Genomic DNA, 17,524 nt, shown 5'->3' on the forward strand with positions numbered 1-17,524 from the left:
TTTTCTGGTTGCTTTCTGCTAGTGAGACAACTTCAGGTTGTGATGATTGGATGTTGGGTAGGTTTCGGGGCTTTATTGGTTGTGTACTGTCAGCCTGTTGCTCTCGGTACAGTGGTTGTTACTCACAAAAAAAGTGATTTTTATGCATTTTTATGTTTTCATCAAGCCGATTCCTTATGGATTAGTCCTCTGCTGCTGCTGAGCCCGGGGGTTGAAAGGGGGATTGGGACTGGGGGAGGTGCAGGGGGAGGTTGGGAACTGAGGTACCGGGGTGCAGTGATGCAATATATTTACTACCAATGTCACATCCAGAGTTGAGTGGTGCGGCTGAGTCAACATTACTGGTAAGTTATTTCTCCTTTTTAAGGTGTACTGCCTTATTTTATAAGGCTGTGTATGGTGTGCCTAATTCCTTTATTTCCTACGTATCACTTCTGTAGTTTGGTTCTTGCTTACCTTTTTATTCACTTGCTTTGTTCACTACAGTTGATTTACCACACTCACACACTCCTATGTCTAAGCCTTGCATCTCATTCAAACTACTCAGATAATTTGGCTAGCGTTAATGTATTTCCCTGTTCACCAGAATAGGGTGGCCTCTCAGAATATGTCCACAGGGCTGATTCTGAAAATCCATCTTAACACTATGGTTGCACAGTTTTTAAGGGTTTGACAAATATGTATCCACCAACACAACCTGTGGTTCTGTCTTGTGAACTCAATAGGGTCCTTTCATTCTTTACAGCGTCTCCCTTCAAGCCCATGCACTTGTGTTCTCTTCGGCTCCTAATGTTAAAAAGTGTTTCTGGTAGCGATCATGTGTGCTCAACATGTTCGTGAGATGCACAAACCCTTTTCTTCACTTATCGACCGAGTAAATGACTCTTTGGGGACAGACTTTAATTTCTTCCAAAAGGTATATCTGAATGTTATGTTAATCATAAGATTATATTGGCTTTATATCTCACCCCTCCCCTTTTCCTTTGAAGGAAGAGCGGATATTGCACAGGCTGGATCACAAAAGGACAATGAGCTTTTTTGTGGCATGGACAGCTTCATTTTGTAAGGTCAAACGGCTTTTCATCACCTTCTCCTAGACACAGATGGGACGTGCTATGACTAAACCGACTTCGTCACCTTGGATAGTGCTCTCTATTACAGTGTGTTATGAAAAATCAAGGAGGGAAGTGATGTCCCAGTTCCAGGCCCATGATACCAGGGGGAGTGGTGGCAGTGTCAGAGTTGCAAAGAAGGGTGCCACTGATTGAAATCTGCCAGGTGGCGACCTGGTGCTCTCTGCTTCCAATTCGAACACTGTCTAGATTAGTTGTCTGGTAGAGGTGCCTATTTTGGGTTGCCGTCCTGAACAATGTTTCACTGTAGATTCTTTGCTTTCAGCCCTCTGTGGGTGGACGTAATCCACCTGAGGACAATAACTGCCGGTAATGTTCTTTCTATGGATTCTCCTGCCATAGATTGCTCATTGACCTCCCACCCTGCCCCTCATGGAAAAGCTGATTTAAAGAAAAAGACTTGTTGGCGGAGGACAAGTGCGTTTGCCTTGATTTTGTCTTTTGATTGGAATCTTTTGCAGCATGTTGCTTCTCTAAATTCTCAGTTTACATAGGTTTCTTCTGCTGCTGAGCATGGAGGGTAAAAAGGGAGAAATGAGGAAATGGGGCATAGTCTGTTCTGCATTTATACATTGATGCAGCATGTCCAGATTCATAGCTGAACATTGGAGATGGTTGTCGTCTAGCTACACTACGTCCCCTTGTGACGTTTTCAGAGTACAGCTGGTGCTGGAGGATATCTATCTAGATGAGGAATCTGTGGGAGGGGACTCCATAGAAGAAATATTATTGTGAAGTAATTTTCTGTTTTTGACTCTTGCGTACAAGCATCAGGTTCACATTAAAATGCTGTGGATGTAATGGCAATATGCTTTTTCACTAATTTAAAACAGACATTTTGATACAAGTTTGAGTGACAGATAATAAGGATAGCTTACCCAAGCAGGCAGTGTTTATTAAATGCCCTTTATTTCTTTACAGGACCTCCAACTGTAACAGCGAACCCTAAAGGCCCCATTCAGGTGAAGGTGGGGGAAGCCATCAACATCGAGTGCATGGGAATAGGGGACCCCCGCCCTGTGGTGAGCTGGCGGCGGACAAGTGCCAGACAAAATCCCAAGCATCAGCAGGCACTGGTGCCCTTGGACAGCAATGCCGTATTACAGGTGGGTGTTATGACTTTGCCCTTTCAGTGGCAGCACAGTTACCCTGCTTCTTTTGTTGTCATGACACACAGGGCTGTATAACTCACAAAATGTACATTTTGGAAATCCCCATAAATGGTCCCATTATGGTGTTTATCAAGGTTCGTTTTATACACTTGTATTTATTTTTAAAAAGCAGGAGGAGGCAGCTGCCATTTTGTTTGGGCCCTCAGCACTACAGAGTATATACAGTTTCTAATCTCTTAATTTATTAAAGGTGAAACACTAGAACATGAAAATAAATGTCAGGCCTACCACCCATTGAGGAGATTACCTCAAGCAGACCGCCACAAATAATGTTCTCCTTTTTAAACATCATTGTTTATTTTTTACTTCTGAGCACATAGTAATGGTACTGGAACCTCAGTGCCCCAATGCACTGTGAAATACTCTAAATTCAGACTGCACCTTATCTAATGAGCATGTAGTCTACCTCTGTGACTGATGTGGCATAGCCATAGTTCTCCCCGTGCAAGAATGTGATCAACTGAAGACTCAGTAATGATGCAAAATTAATACTTCGCCATTACGGCGAATACTAGGACTACATGATATTTTTGAGTTTGGCATCGACTAGTTTAGGGGAAGAAACTGGTAGATGATAGATGTGTGTTCTGAAAGCAAGAGCAATATGAGTGGAGTTGTAGCTTTGAGATGCATGTTTGAGCCTCCTCTCTTATCTCCCTTTAGATTCTGTCAGCAAGACCAGAAGATGCTGGATCCTATTCCTGCATTGCGCAGAACACATACGGTTCTGCTCAGGTCCAAGTTGAGGTGCATGTAGAAGGCAGACTGGTGAACCCAGCTGCGCCAAGCGTGACTGTGGAAGAGGCTTTACAGATAGTTGTATCAGGAGGAACAGCCACGTTGCGCTGCTCAGCAGCAGGTAAGCACTAGTTACAGCATTCGGCCTTCGGGTCCTGGAGTAAGGATTGGGTGGATTTAGATACTCTGGTACAGCATTCATGTGTTAATGATATATAAACAAGGCCATTTGTCAGTGGTAAGAATTTGATATTGTGTGACACTTTTCTCACAGAAGGTTGGAAGGATTTTCCTAGACTCCTAAGTTTCGGGTTCAGGTAAATCAATCAGTACTGAAGGGTCCTTGAGGAAACTTCTGGAATGAGCAGATGTGATTCTGATGCTGCTGTACAGCTACTTCCTTTGTCCACTGAGATCACAGCCTAGGTGGATGAAGAAGTGCAGGTGATGGGCCAGGCATTGGTTAAATAGCAAGAAGGAGGACTCTGGGGTAATATCATGTCATGCGTTATCTGCTCCTGGACATTAGGGAAGAATTATATTTTTCGAGTTCCTGCTGTCTCTTTTTATGGTTGCCTAGACTTTTTGCTTTTCCCCATCTTTCTTTGATATTTTACCTGTTTTTGTGGTGAGAGGGACAGCAGAGGTTTCCCTGCCATTGCAACATGTGTTACTTTTGTTAGAGGCCGTTAGGGCCCTAAACAAATGGAGTTCTTTTTAAGCACCCCATTTTTGCCAATGTGTGTTTATATCACCCTACGTTGGTGCTGGGGAGTAGGCTGGAGGCAGCTGTGATTTAGGTTTGGCTTCACCTGGGTGCAAGCCAATTTACTGTATTGGTAGCCCTACGTAAGCTTTTGGAAGCCAATGGGCTATCAATGTTTTTTTTTCACCTATCTGCCATTTTGTTTATTGGGGTTCTTTTGTATGGGAAACTACGAGTCAGGCCTAAAACTGCTGTTTTGCACATGTGGGCAGCATCCAGAGTAGTTTTGGATGGTTTAAACAGGTCCTTGGCCCTCGGTATGGCCAACACACATACTGTGGGGGTGGGTGTGGGTGAGTGTCATATTTCAGGAGCTAGCCTGATTGGCTGACCACCGCTCTTTGATTTTGCCCATTTTGTGTGACTGGTGGGCTCCTGAGTGTGGGGGATATTAGGGGAAACCTGGATACCTCCGTCAAGAATTTTGGAACAATAGCAGGCTGTCTTACCCGCTGGAAGATTTTGATGATGGAAAACATTGTAACACATCTTCGAACCCAGTCTGCCACATTGGTGTCTTTTACCTGTTCTCTGATTTGCATTTTCAGTTGTTGGGCATGCATCCAGGACTGTCCCTTTTCTGCTGCTCCTCCTCCTTGGACCCCCACTTCCGTTGTGGGACCATGGTCTGTGCTGTTTTACTGCTACTTCTTGCAGTTTACCACCAGGCCCTCACACCTTTGTAATGGAAGCTACCACCATCTGGAAGGGTGTTGCGTTCCCAACACCCCACTTCTGCTCTTCTGGATCCTCACAGGTTCCCTCCACTGTCCTCTCCATGCTGGGGCTGATTTTGCTCATGTGCTTACCTCTTCTAATATACTCCTTCCTCCCACATAATCCTCACCTATGATATCCATCTCCTAGCGCCAGCTGCTCTTTGGAAACTTTTCCGCTGCCAGGGGGTGCAGCGTGGCTCTGCGAGAGACCTCTATGCATCCGGCGCCAGACATTATGTTGGGGCCAGTATATATAGAGGCACCGCACCCCGTGACCTCAGTTCTTTTTCCACGCACTCTGCTCGTTATAAGGAACACCGCTCATAGCGATCATGGTTAAACCAAATTTCTTGCTAGATCCCTTTTCATTGGAATGCCGAATCTGACAGGGTCTTGGGGTTCAAACATTTGTAAATATTGGGCATCATATGTTTGAGCTGGGCCCTCACAGCATATGCCTTTATCGCCTTGGTGAAGGCCATGACGTGCAGGAATGCGTGTTGCGCCACTCGATGCACATAAAGGCAGTTCAAGAACATGAAGCAAAACTCTTGACCTTGCTCCACAAGGTCAATGGTCGAGGACAGTGGCACAGAGGAATGGTCATCTGTCCGAAAAGACAAAAAGGAGCACCTCAAGAGCTCGAGGTCACTCAGTGGTTCTTTGCGGCATCACTCTTCTTCGTCTTAGAAGAAGAGGAGCCACCACTCCAAGGAGGGCTGTTGGGAAGAGGCCCTGCAGGTACCTTTTGCTACCTAATCCTCTACTCCACAGTAATGGCAGGCTTTTCAAATGAAGATGCTAGATATCTTTGCCAAAGCCGCAGAAGCTCTGGCCCCAATGTCAGTGGTCATGGCATCAGTACTGTCTTCTTCAGCCCTGGTGCCAATGGCTTCGGCTAAGCCGATGGATCCCACTGCGCTTGGTAGGGCAGGCAGGGAATCTGCCATGAGACGTGACAAGATCACAGCAAAGGGGCACACTGTTCTGTCTTCGGATGTTGGTCCCCTGGCCTATGATACCAGTCCAGCAACAACATTGGTGACAACGCTGGAGTTCCTCCCGCTCCACAGAAGGGCATATATGTCACAGTTGGAGGGCATTTATGAGGACAGGAGTCCTGTCCCTTTCCACTGGAGCCCTTCCTCCCAGGGAAGTGAGAGACTTCCCACAGGAGTTTTATAGGGAACAGGGTGACTTGGTGGGCCTGGCTGCCGACTTGCAGGAGGCAAGTGGCCTAGACGCCTCACTGGCAGTACAATGTCCCGGCTGGCACCCCTGGCAAACCGCAAGAAGATTTCGAGCACCTGAGGGTTGTCTGTCCTGTCACATCCTAAGATGCAGTATGGCCTGACTGACATCTTGGAAGAGGGTCCTAAAAGGGAGTTTTTGCCTTTCAATCAGGCAGTAGAAGGGCCGGTTATGGAACTGTGAGTCAAGCCAGCGTCAGTTGTCACGGTGGACCAAAGCCAAAAAGCAGAAGTCAGCCCCTTTGGACCCATTCTTTCTTTCTGCCCATGCTTCCCCAGTGAGTTTGGTGGTACAGGTCGCTATGACAAACCTTAAGACAACCTCATTTCTGTCTTGGTCCCCTAGAGCAAAGGATTGGAAGCAAAGGGCAGGAAGATTTGTGGCTCTTCGTGCCTTGGTCTCCAATGTGTCAACCCCTCTTGTGCCTTGACCACATTTTCATTTGGCCTGTGGTCAGTGATGGCCAAGGCAGATGAGCACGTCCTAGAGGGGGAGATTCAGGTGGGTTTTGAAGCCCTCATTAAAGACGTACTACGGACATCCAGTAGAAACCTCTGGACATGCTCTTCAATGACATGAGCTTGTTCAGCACCAAGGACAAGTTGCTCCAGAAATTTCAAGCCTGTAAGAAGACCACAAAGTCAGTGGAGCTAGCAGTGCAGCAACAGCGACCCGTGAGCCTGGAGGGTAGGATGGGGCTTTTTGCCCATTCACCACTTATGCCCAGAGACGTAGAGACTAAGCACCATTAGGCAGGCAAGGACAATTTCATCTCTACAAGGGTAGTGGCCGCAGCGCACCTAGAGGAGTGCACGTCTGCCATTTATCCCATGTGGGAGGCAGAATATCCCTGTTTCGCAAGGAATGGAGAAATACCACCTCAGAGGCCTGGCATAGCAGTAGTGGCAGCCTCGCCTCAGGATGGAAGGCATTCATGTTTTTCCCTACCTGGATGACTGGCTCGTTCAAGCCCGCTAACCAGATCTAGAGTCGGCAAACCTTTTACTGAACGTGCAGCCTATTGCACAGCTTGGATTTCTCCCTGAACTTCAGGAAGTCTCCGGTTTTGCTGTCACTCTCCAATTTATCGGGTCTAACCTCAGACTACAGTTCCAGCCTCAGCTTATCTATGCTTACTGGGTTTTATGGCATTGTGCATCTTGGTGGGGCCAGAGGCATGTCTTGACATGAGATTGCTACAGTGACTTTTGAGCTGGCAATAGTCAGTTTTAGGCATGAACTTCAGACCTTCTGTTAGTCTTGGAGAAAATGTCCAGCGACCTATGTTTGTCCGACGACTCTAGTCATTGATGCATGCTGTGGTAAAACCAGAATGACTCCAAGATGTTTCAGGTTAAGGATGTTTATTAAATAAAAAGAAAATGCCTGTATAATTGTACTGCTATGAGGGAAGTTCCCTGCCTAACAAAGGTATAAGGGTGCTCGTCAAAGTCCAAAAGAAATTGTATTTTGTCCAAATCCTATTACTAACTATTCCCTACCACTTAAGAAAATATATCAGAAAAGGGGAAGAAGGAGCAATTGCCTCTGTCTTTGGCTTCTGCCTGGCTTTATCACTTGGATCTCTTTTCAATGGGTTTTAAAGTGTGTCAATGTCTCGTAACACAGTTCACAACCTCTTTGTAGCGTTTGTCTACCAAATCTTACTTACATATGGTTCTCTCCAGGAAGAAAAGCTTTTCAATATCCTTTCAATGTTTCCAGGCCTTGCAAATTCTTAATAATCCCACTAGACCTGCAGGGCAAGCTACGAATTTTACATACTCGACCTAAGAGAAATGCACTTTCCCCAAGGTGACTGGTGACAAAATATTTAGCAGTGCTTTGTGTAAAATGGTGCATGTCGCCATAAGCACACTTCATATTTGCTGCAATGATGTCAAGCATTTGTTCTATTTATTTGGGTTTTATAGATCACCTTAAGCCAAAGCGCTGTACATAGAGCGAGGTGTGGTACAATAAAATGAGTAAACAAAAAAATTCAGAAAACAATCAATCAAGGATGTTGCAGTAAATGAGACTTCAGTGACCTATGAAATAAAGAATAGACAGTGATAGAACGAAGAGAGTAGGGAAGAGTATTCCAGTGAAGAGGGTACTATAATCTCAAAAGTGCAAACACGAGATTGAGCTCAAGGGGGATGAGGTGTTACCAGTAGAAACTGGGAAGTAGAGTGGTGAGAGCGAGAAGGAGTATTGAAAGATATCATTGCAGAAAGATAGCTGGGAGCAAGACCATGGAGGGATTTAAAAACAAGACAGAGAATGTTAATTTAATTTGAGTGTGAAATGATAACTGGCCAAGAGTGGTAAGAGAAGAAGAAATAGAATCTCGGAAGGAGATAAAACAAAGAAGTTGGATAGAAGAGTTGAATACGGATTTAAGAGGGGCAAGTCCGAAGATGCCAGTGGAACAGTAAAACAGTCAGGGAAAAAATTAAGAAGGAAATCAGAAGTTTAGAAGCTTGAAAGGTGAGAAATGTACAGGCTTTACGAATGTTGTCTAGGTGAAAGCGACAGACTCGCCAAGTTAGAGAAATGTGATGAGAAAAGGAAAGACTACAGTCAAAGTGAAGCCATGGTTTCTGGACGGGGCTGAAATTGAAAGCTGGGACGGCGGAAAAGAGAAAGGAAGGGAGAGGGGAGAGAGTGTTAGCAGGGACTTCAGTAAGTAGTGAGAGGACATCCAAGATGTGATAGCCACTTGACAGGCTGTGAGAGTGTGGTGAATTTCAGATGAAAACGAAGAGAGAGAGTGGAGTGTCATCAGCGTAAAAGTGGTGTGATAAACCAAAGAAATAAATGCACGGTGAAACCTGTATTTGCCAATTACTGCAAAGTGTGTTTGCAGTAAATCAAAAATAAGTTTCTAACGTTCCCATATTCACCAGCAAAGTCAAGGATTATGCAAATTGTACTTGCCCTGCCTAAAAACTACTCGCCAATGCGAGTGGGCTAGTAGATTTTGTGAGTCATGTTTTCCCATTTCTAAAAAGGCCCCCCAGATTGTCCACCGAGCGAGCGATCGCTTCGGGAACCAGACCCGCTCCTTCTGCAGGAGATTCTCACCCTGCTGGAGAAAGGGTGCCTGTAGCTGAGCAAAACCAATGTTGGTACTCTATTTTCTGGCTCCCAAGAAAGACAGAGGGCTGAGACACTCGAACAAGTTCCTCAGGAGGGACTGATTCGAGATGGTCACTCTTTCACAGATCCTCCAGGGCCTTCAGCTCCAGAACTGGATGGTGTCACTCGATCTTCAGGATGCTTACTTTCATGTAATTCTAAATCCCAAGCACAGGAAGTACCTGAGGAACGCCATTGGCAGTACTCACTATATGTTTAGAGTACGCCTTTTCAGGCACACCTACGCCTGAGGGTCTTCACCAAGTTGAAGACGGTGGTAGCAGTGAATCTAAGCAGGTGGAGGGATTCACATCTTTCCCTACATAGACGATTGGTTGGTCAGAGCCCGTACTCCAGAGCAGGCTCTGGAACACCTCAACAACACAGGCTTTTGATTTTCTGAGGTTACTGGGCCTCATAGAATCCTGCATTCTCCTGGTCCCAGAAGCCCGCCTAAGGATGAGGTTCCTCCAGTGGCCCCTCAGATCCCAATGGTCACAGTTCTCAGACAGGATGACAGACCTCTTTCAGGTCCCAAGCAAGGACTCACAGGATCTCTTTGGTGGGCCGGCAAGGAGAATGTGATATTCTGACCACCCTGGCTGGCGATAACAGTAGTCATAGATTCTTCCCCATGGATGGGGAGCTCACCTCAGCGATCTGACGATCAGCGGTTTTTGGTCCCCATCAGAATCAAGACTACACATAAACCTTTTAGAGCTGAAGGCGATCAGACTGGCACCAATGGCCTTTTATGCCTTCCACAGAGGGGAAGAACATCCTGATAATGGACAACACAGTGGCCATGCATTACCTCAAAAAAGGAGGTGGTGAAGGGTCACTACCCCTGTACAGGGAGGCAATGCAGCTCTGGTTTTGGGCACTGTAAAATTGATTCTCTCTCTGTTCCCCTAGCAGGAGAGGAGAACACAATGGTGGACGCTCTGAGCAGGCAGAGCACAGTTTCCCATGAGTGAAAGTTAGTTCAGGAAGTTCAAGAGATCTTCGCCCCTTTGGGGAACCTCCCGGACGACATTATGGAGGTGTTTCTTTTGACCAGAAGACCATCAACAAAAGCACTATACGGCTGCACTTAGAAGAAGTTTTGCAGCTGGTGTAGGGCTAAAGCTACTGATCCTTTCACTTGCGATACACCTGCAGTGCTTTTTTTTTTTTTTTTTTGCTGCACCTTGCCCATCAAGGGTTGCAACTGGCAGCATTAGCCATTTTTAAACACACTCCTGCAAAAGGCTCTTATTTTAAAATACCCATTGTCATTCAGTTGTTCGAGGGATAGACCGATATTTGGCCACCAGTCCCTTTCATAGTCCCAGCTTGGGATCTGAATTTGGCACTAACATTTTTGAACCTCTACATTCCTGTCCCCTCAGGTTATTAAACTTTAAGACAATTTTTCTAGTAGTCCTAACTTCTACTGGCTGAGTGAGTGAGCTGCAGGGTTTATCATGTAAACCTCCTTTCAATGGATTGCCTTTCTCCTGCAGATTCCTCATCTGATGGATATCCCCATCAAGCTCTGCTGCTTCAGAAAAACTTCGACTGGGGGGGCGTAGTGGCCCTCGACTCGGGCGTCGATCAGTCTTTCTCTGTGCTCTATCGTCAGCTCCGGACGTGATGTCGGGCGTCGTATATATTCCACATCACTATGCCCGATACCTCAGTTCCTTTTTACCGCATGCTCGACATGCTGCTTTAGGAACACAGTGATCGAGTCTTCGACTACGTTTTGATTAAACCTTCGATGCCGGGGTCTTCACGCGCATCTCAAGGTCAGAGCGTTCCCGACGCCATCTCAGTGTCGTCTGACACTGACAGTTACTCTATCGGTGCCGAAGGACAAGCCCTCAGCGCTGAGGGCTTGTCCTTCGGAACCGATAGAGTAACTGTCAGTGTCGGACGGGACTGTGGCACTGAGATGCCGTTGGGGACGCTCTGACCAGTGCCAGTCCAAGGGTACGAGTTGACTGAACTACTGGACGAGGGTCTGGTTACTCAAAGGAATATGCCTCTAAATCCAGCGATTGCTGATCAGTAGCCTCCCTGCTCCATCCCCCCGGTCAACTCCACCATGACCGGAAAGTACAGGCTGGCAAGAGGAGACCCACCATTTTGATCTTTTCACTCTTCCCACGGAAGGTCTTGTCATACAGGCTGCCACAGTTTCCTCCAGACTAGCATCTTTGACCTCTAATCTGCCAATCTGCCTCCAGACAGAGAAGGCGCAGGCCAGGCAAGAGTAGAAGTGTTTCTTGAGCCCTGGAAGGGGTTGGCGGGGTTCCAGAGGCCAAAAAGCAGCGCCAGTGGCGGCACTGCCATCTAAGCTGCTTTGATTATCCGCTTGTGCCGGTTCGTGGACGGCTGTCAGAGCACTGAACCCAATGGCAGGAGATTACCTCCAATGCCTGGGTCCTGGAGCTCATGCGGTGGGGTTCTCGTCTGCCCTTCTTAAGGAAACCTGCAGACAGACCCTCCAAGCCAACTGGGACAGGAGCTCCAGGAAGAACTGAGAGCCCTGTTCTTGAAGGGTGCCGTGCAAGAGGTTGCGCCTGAGCAGAGCAGATCGGGCTGGTATTCCCGGTATTTCCTAGTGCCCAAGAAGGGAGTAGACGAGACAAGTTCAAGATGGTGACATTGAGAGAAATTCTCCACACACTTGAATTGCCGGACTGGCTGGTGTCTATTGCAGGTTGCTTATTTCTATGTGGCAATACATCAAAAGCGCAGTAAGTTCCCGAGGTTCCTCATCGGCGGCAAGCAGTATCAGTTCAAGGTGCTTCCCTTTGGGTTGACCTCCGCTTCAATGGTCTTCACCAAGCTCATAGCAGTAGTCGCAGCTCACCTCAGGAGATCCGTAGTCCATGTATTTCCGTACTTGGATGACTGGCTGATCAGGGGGAAGTCGGCCGAATGGGTTTTGTATCACCTAAAGGACACCTACTCGCTACTCCAAAGGCTGGGCTTCTCCCTGAACTTGAAGTCCCATGTGACGCCAGTCCAGAGGCTCCAGTTCATCGGAGCAGTCATAGACACTCGGGTGGGGGAGGCCTTTCACCCCCGAGGAGAGCGTTAACAGCATTGTGCAGATGTTGAACCAGTTCCGTAACCACACCGCCTTACCATCAGCTTCCTTCCTCTGCCTTTTATGCCTCATGGCCGCCTGCTTCTTTCTAGTGCCAGAGGCCAGGTTGTGCATGAGATCTCTTCAATGGCTCCTACGACCCAATGGTCCCAGTACCTCTGAATCCTTTCGGATTCCCTCAGGGTAACCAGGTCAGTGGTCGACAACCTTGGTTGGTGGGCCGACGGCAGGCAATCCTATGGTGGAGGGAACCCTTCTGGCCTCCGGCCTCTGTGGTCACGGATGTGACTCTGAAGGGTTGGGCCGCTCACTGCGAGGACTTGCAGATGAACGGCCTTTGGTCAGCAATGGAAGCCAGGTGGCACATCAACAGGCTGGAGTTGCGAGCCATTAGGCTAGCCCCGAGAGTGTTGGCTCTGTCCCTGGAGGGGAAGCATGTCCTGATCCTGATGGACAATACGGTGGCCATGCACTACCTGAACAAGCAGGGTGGCGTGCGCTCCCTCCACCTCTGCAGAGAGGCGATCCAGCTGTTGTTCTAGCTATTGGAGAACCGGATCTTGGTCTCTGGAGTTCATCTGTCAGGGACAGAGAACATTTTGGCAGATGCTCTTAGCAGGCACAGCATGGTCTCACACAAGTGGAAAGTGTGCCAGGAAATCCTAGATGAGGTCTTCTCTCGCTGTGGACCGGTTTCCCACAGTCCAACAGGAAGGGCAGACAGTTTTGCTCCAGGGAATTCCCAGCGAATGGCGCGCTAGGGGATGCGTTTCTGGTGGATCTGACCTTCCCTCTCCACTATGTCTTCCCTCTGATTCCCATCATCCCTTGTGTTCTCTGCACGCTTTATTTCAAACATATCCTGTGTAGAGAAAAAATGTTTTGTTGCTCCACCATGCCCTGTGCTGAGCCATCGAGGTCTAAGCTCTGCTGATATTGGAGCTCCAAAAGGTCAGTCAACCCCCAAAATATTTTTCTATGGTGCCTGGGGGTGGATCATGACATGGAGTGCGGCTTGTGCAGGTCCATGAACCCGAAGCCCTTCAGAGAGTGAGCTATTAACTTGGTTCTAGGTTGTTCCCCCTTCGAAGTCCCCTGCCTGTTCTCAGGCATAGGGGAATGAGAGGCAGGGGAGGAAGCATAAGAAGTCCAAGAAGCGTTGCACTCCTGCGGTGTCTCGCACCACTCTTATTCTGCCTTTTCCCTAGATTTAGGAGGGACAAGAGTGAGTATTACTCAGATTCTCATAAGTTTACATTTCCAATCGGACATGCTTCTAGTGAGGAGTCGGATGAGTTTCCAGACCAGATGTTAGCCATCTTTGTTAAAAACATGTCTAGTACAGCTTTGGTCTCGAAAGTGGGCTCTCAGCCAAACACTTTGGCAGGTAAGCGCTTCCAGGAGTTGGGCCGTATGCTTTTAAGCTGTGCCCCCCTCAACGTTGGTGGTGACGCTCTGCGCTGGCGCATCTTCCTTGACCACTGCCACCTCCCCTTCGGCACCAACCACACAACCACTGATTAACTACATAGCAGAATTGAGGGTGCAGTTTTTCCAGTCCTCGATATATTTTTGATGACTGAGAGGCTCCTGTCCCCTTCAAGCTCAAACCCTTGCCATGGGTTGGGGGGGGGGGGGGGAACTCTCCCCAATTTCCTGGCAAACCTGGTCAAGTTAATGGACTTGGGTCAGGACTCAGTGGTGCGAATGGATTCAACACTACCCCTGAACTAGAATCTGCAGCAAGGTCCCCCTCGTGCACATCCAAATGTGCAGTATGTTTGTTTATTGAGTTTATATAGCGCTTTAAGCCAAAGCGCTTTACAATATAACAACTGGTACAAAAGTGAGAGAAGCATATTTACAAACATGAAAAAGTCATTAGAACAATAAGTAGAATTATTTACAGGGGGGGGGATGGTGGGAGGAGGGTAGAGGAGGGGGTAGGTGAAGGGAGTTACGGTGTAGGATTTGAGGTAGGGGGAGGGGGAGATGAGGGGAAGGGAGGGGCTAGGGGAAAGGAAGGGGTATTGGTTTAGGAAGGTGGTGAAGCTGACAGTAGCTGCTCTGGTACTGGGAACACTGGCCAAACCTTTAATGCAGTATCTTACTTGAGGGCATTCTGAATAAAGGACTGTAGTCTGAGACAGCTCTTCCCTTTCAGCAGCAATTACGGATTTGATTTTGTCACTGACAGAGGCCCTATTCCACACCAGCAGTCGATAAGGTCCTCATGAGGAACTATAAACCGGTGCAAGTGGACTATGCTTTTCTTCTGGGGCATCTAACCCTGGAAGGCATAGTGGTTGAGGTCGCAACTGTACATTCTAATCATTCAACATCTACTTTGGCCCTGCCCCCAGATAGAGAGGCAAAGAAGAGACTACTGGCCCTAGCCAAAAAAGTGATTGAAGGCAGTGAGCGTCTCCTGCAGTTTGGCTAAGTACTCCCACATTTTGTGGTCGGTAATATCCAAGCCCACAAACCATTTGCCAAAAGGAGACATCTAGGATGGTTTCCTCACTGTAATGATGGCAAGGAAGCAGCTTGCCGAGCCCTGCAGGCTGGCTTTGATGCAGCAGATTGCATCGGGTATTCCGTGGGGATGTTAACAGTCGGGCACAGGGCTTTGGGGCTGAGGTCATCAGGACTTTTCTGAGGTATAGACGAAATTGTGGGAGATGCCCTTCAACAGCGAACATGTGTTCGGACCCAAGACAGATGAGTCACTTAAGTACTAGAGGATTACCACCAAATCTTTGGGTTTGGCAGTCCAGAAACCCACCCCAATGCCTTTCTTCACTTATGATGCTAGAAGGAGATGTTTCTGCTTTTTCACATCCGTTGTGCACAGGAAGAAATAACATCCTGAAGCTAAGGCAATGCAGAGAAGGTACTCATTCAGGCAGGGTTGAGGTCTCTTTGAGGAGTTGGTGCATAGACCTATCTACATTCGGCATGGTATCGTTCACCTTGAAACCTCTGAGGCCCTCCTTACCTTGCCTTCCTGCAGCTCCAGTTGAGGTATCTCTGCCTTTGATGAAAAATGGCAGATCACCTCCAATGTTTGGGTACTACAGTTGATGAGGACAGGATGCTTTTGCCAGTTTCTCTGAAAACCTCTGGACATACCACCTCTGCTTCCCAACTCTGCCCTGGAATCCATTATCTTGGAAGAGTTGGCACTATGTTGGCGAAAGGAAATGTGGAGAAGGTTCCTTCCTTGGCGAGGGGAACGGGTTGCTACTCTGTACTTTTGTTTGGTGGGTAGGCATCCGTCCCATCCTGCACCTCAGGTTTTTGGACAAGTTCCTGAGGAGGGACCAATTCAGGGTGTGAAGTTTAAGGAGATTGTCCAGGCTCTGCAGAATTAGGACTGTATGGTGGTGTTAGACTTTTAGATGCCTACTTCCTGTGCTTCGGCTGGATCTGCATATGGAAGTTCCTGAGCTTCGTGATCAGGAGCTCCAATTTACAGTTCAGTGTGTTCCTCTTTGGTCTGACCTCCGCTCCCAGAGTGTTCACCAAGTTGATGGCAGTAGTGGCTCATCTCAGGAGGGACAGGATTCACCACTTTTCCTACCTTGATGGTTGGCTTCTTTGCAGTGGTTCACGGATGCAGGTGCCAATCACCCCAAGGATACCTGCCAGCTGCTGCACAACTTGAGCTTCTCCCTGAATTTCCAGAAGTTCTAGATGTCGCCTCAAAGGCTCCAGTTCAGTTCATTGTAGCAATCCTGAACACCTAGGTAGGGAAGGCCTTTCCACCTGAATAGAGTCCACAGCATTCGACAGATGGTCATCTGCTTCCAGAATGCACCTATTCCACCAGCACGAGCCTTTCTCTGGCTTCTGGGCTTCATTGCATTCTTCATTGTTCTGGTACCAGAGGACCAATTGAGGATGTGTTCTTGCTTGGAAATATTTTCTTTTTTTAGGTTTCCCTCCACTCGATTGCGCTTGTTTTGAACCCTGTCCTGACTTTTTGGAGGTAATAGCCTTCTGGTTTACTCCCCTTGCCTGTTTTGCTCATTCTTAGGGGAAAATGACAAGTCCCTATGTCTATCAGTACTAAGAGACTGTCTCTTAATTCATCCGTGTATTGTTACAATTGCACACATCCCCTTACACTGAAGTGCAGTTAGGAGACTTTGGATCCTTATATCTTTTCATGTAATGGCTTTTTGGTTACTTTTCATATTTGTCTAAGACAGGCTGGTGGCAGCTGTGATATTTTTTTCAATTTTTGTTATTTTACTCGTGCACATTTGCATTTACCACCAATGGCTACTAAAAGTGGTTAGCACCCTAAGCCGGCAGGACGTTTTTTGCTTGTTCTTTTGCCATATTGTTCTTTGGCCTTCATCCGATATTCTCGGGTCAGGAAATGCCTCATATGGAAGTCCCTTTCCCAGGCAAAGCTGTGGCTTTTGTGTGCTAAGGGGGCGTTGTGTGTAGAGCCAGAGGAAGGGGCTGGGACTGTCCCATTCCACATCCTCTGGTGCCTGAAAGTCTGTTGGTGGGCAGTTGTGATAACCAGCGGTTTCTCATGATTGGACAACCCCTGGCTGAATCCAGCAATGGTGCAGATCCTTACCATTGATGGATTTGGGCTTGCTCGAAGTCCAAATCCTGGATAAAGAGAAGACTCCTGAGATTAATCCTGCAGCTGACCAGCATCGACTCCAGTGTTCTCCCATTGAAGCCATGCTCCTCTGTCCTGACCTCAAGAAGGCCTTCGACCCCCGGACCGGTTGGAACAACCAATCTCGACCCCTTCTTGAGGATCTGTGCCTGCTGTGCCTTCAGAAGTGTCCCTGGACCAACTAGAGGGCTACCTCGCTGCAGCCGTCACTGTTCCGATCAGAGCCTTGGAACTTTGCAGATCTTCAGCTTGTGCCATGAGTCGCCTGTTCCTGTATTTACAACTGTCTCACTCCAAGTGAAGCTGTGCTGGGCCTGCTCCTATGTCCAGTGCCTGAAGATCGCCTGTTCATGGTGACTCCTTTTGCAACACTCCTTCAATCTGGTAAGAGGTCCTGGGGTGTCTTCGTCTTTCATCATTTCGGGTTCCTACTGGAATGTTACTGGAACCGATTCCTGTGCACTGTGACTGACAGAAAATCTAAATCCTGATGCCAAATGTGACCTCTGCACCCATGATCCTTGGGCCTTCTTCGACCGGACAAAGCACAGAAGAGTGTGTACCTAACAGATTCTGGAACACCTAGAGTGGTGTCTGGAGGAAATCGGAGGCAGGGAGCTAGGTTAACATACCTGTTTCTGTCAAATTGTTTTTTGTTTCCTTTTGTCTTTTGTTTAGTCACCTGGAGACGATCCGTATGATCGAAACATGTACATGTCGTGGCCGATATAAATTTAACAGCTCATTTGAGTTGCTGTATTTAAAATAACAAAAAGGAATAAAAACAAAAAATTGGAAACCATCTTAATATGGCGGAATTTTGGGGAAATTGGGGTGATCACGCAGCATAACTAGT

The 17,524-nt window shown here is 47.5% G+C and overlaps 1 protein-coding gene across 7 annotated transcripts in view; it reads left to right on the forward strand.

The window, feature by feature from the left end:
- HSPG2 (heparan sulfate proteoglycan 2) overlaps positions 1-17,524 on the forward strand; it is a 1,237,996-nt gene that overhangs the window by 997,918 nt on the left and 222,554 nt on the right. For all 7 annotated transcript variants that reach the window (XM_069610942.1, XM_069610946.1, XM_069610944.1 and 4 more), the window contains 2 exons: positions 2,055-2,239; positions 2,969-3,164. In XM_069610942.1, coding sequence (XP_069467043.1) covers positions 2,055-2,239; positions 2,969-3,164 — 381 coding nt within the window. The remainder of the gene's footprint in view (positions 1-2,054; positions 2,240-2,968; positions 3,165-17,524) is intronic.

The sequence above is a fragment of the Ambystoma mexicanum genome, chromosome 8, assembly GCF_040938575.1.
Source record: "Ambystoma mexicanum isolate Mex_15411 chromosome 8, UKY_AmexF1_1, whole genome shotgun sequence".
NCBI lineage: Eukaryota > Metazoa > Chordata > Amphibia > Caudata > Ambystomatidae > Ambystoma > Ambystoma mexicanum.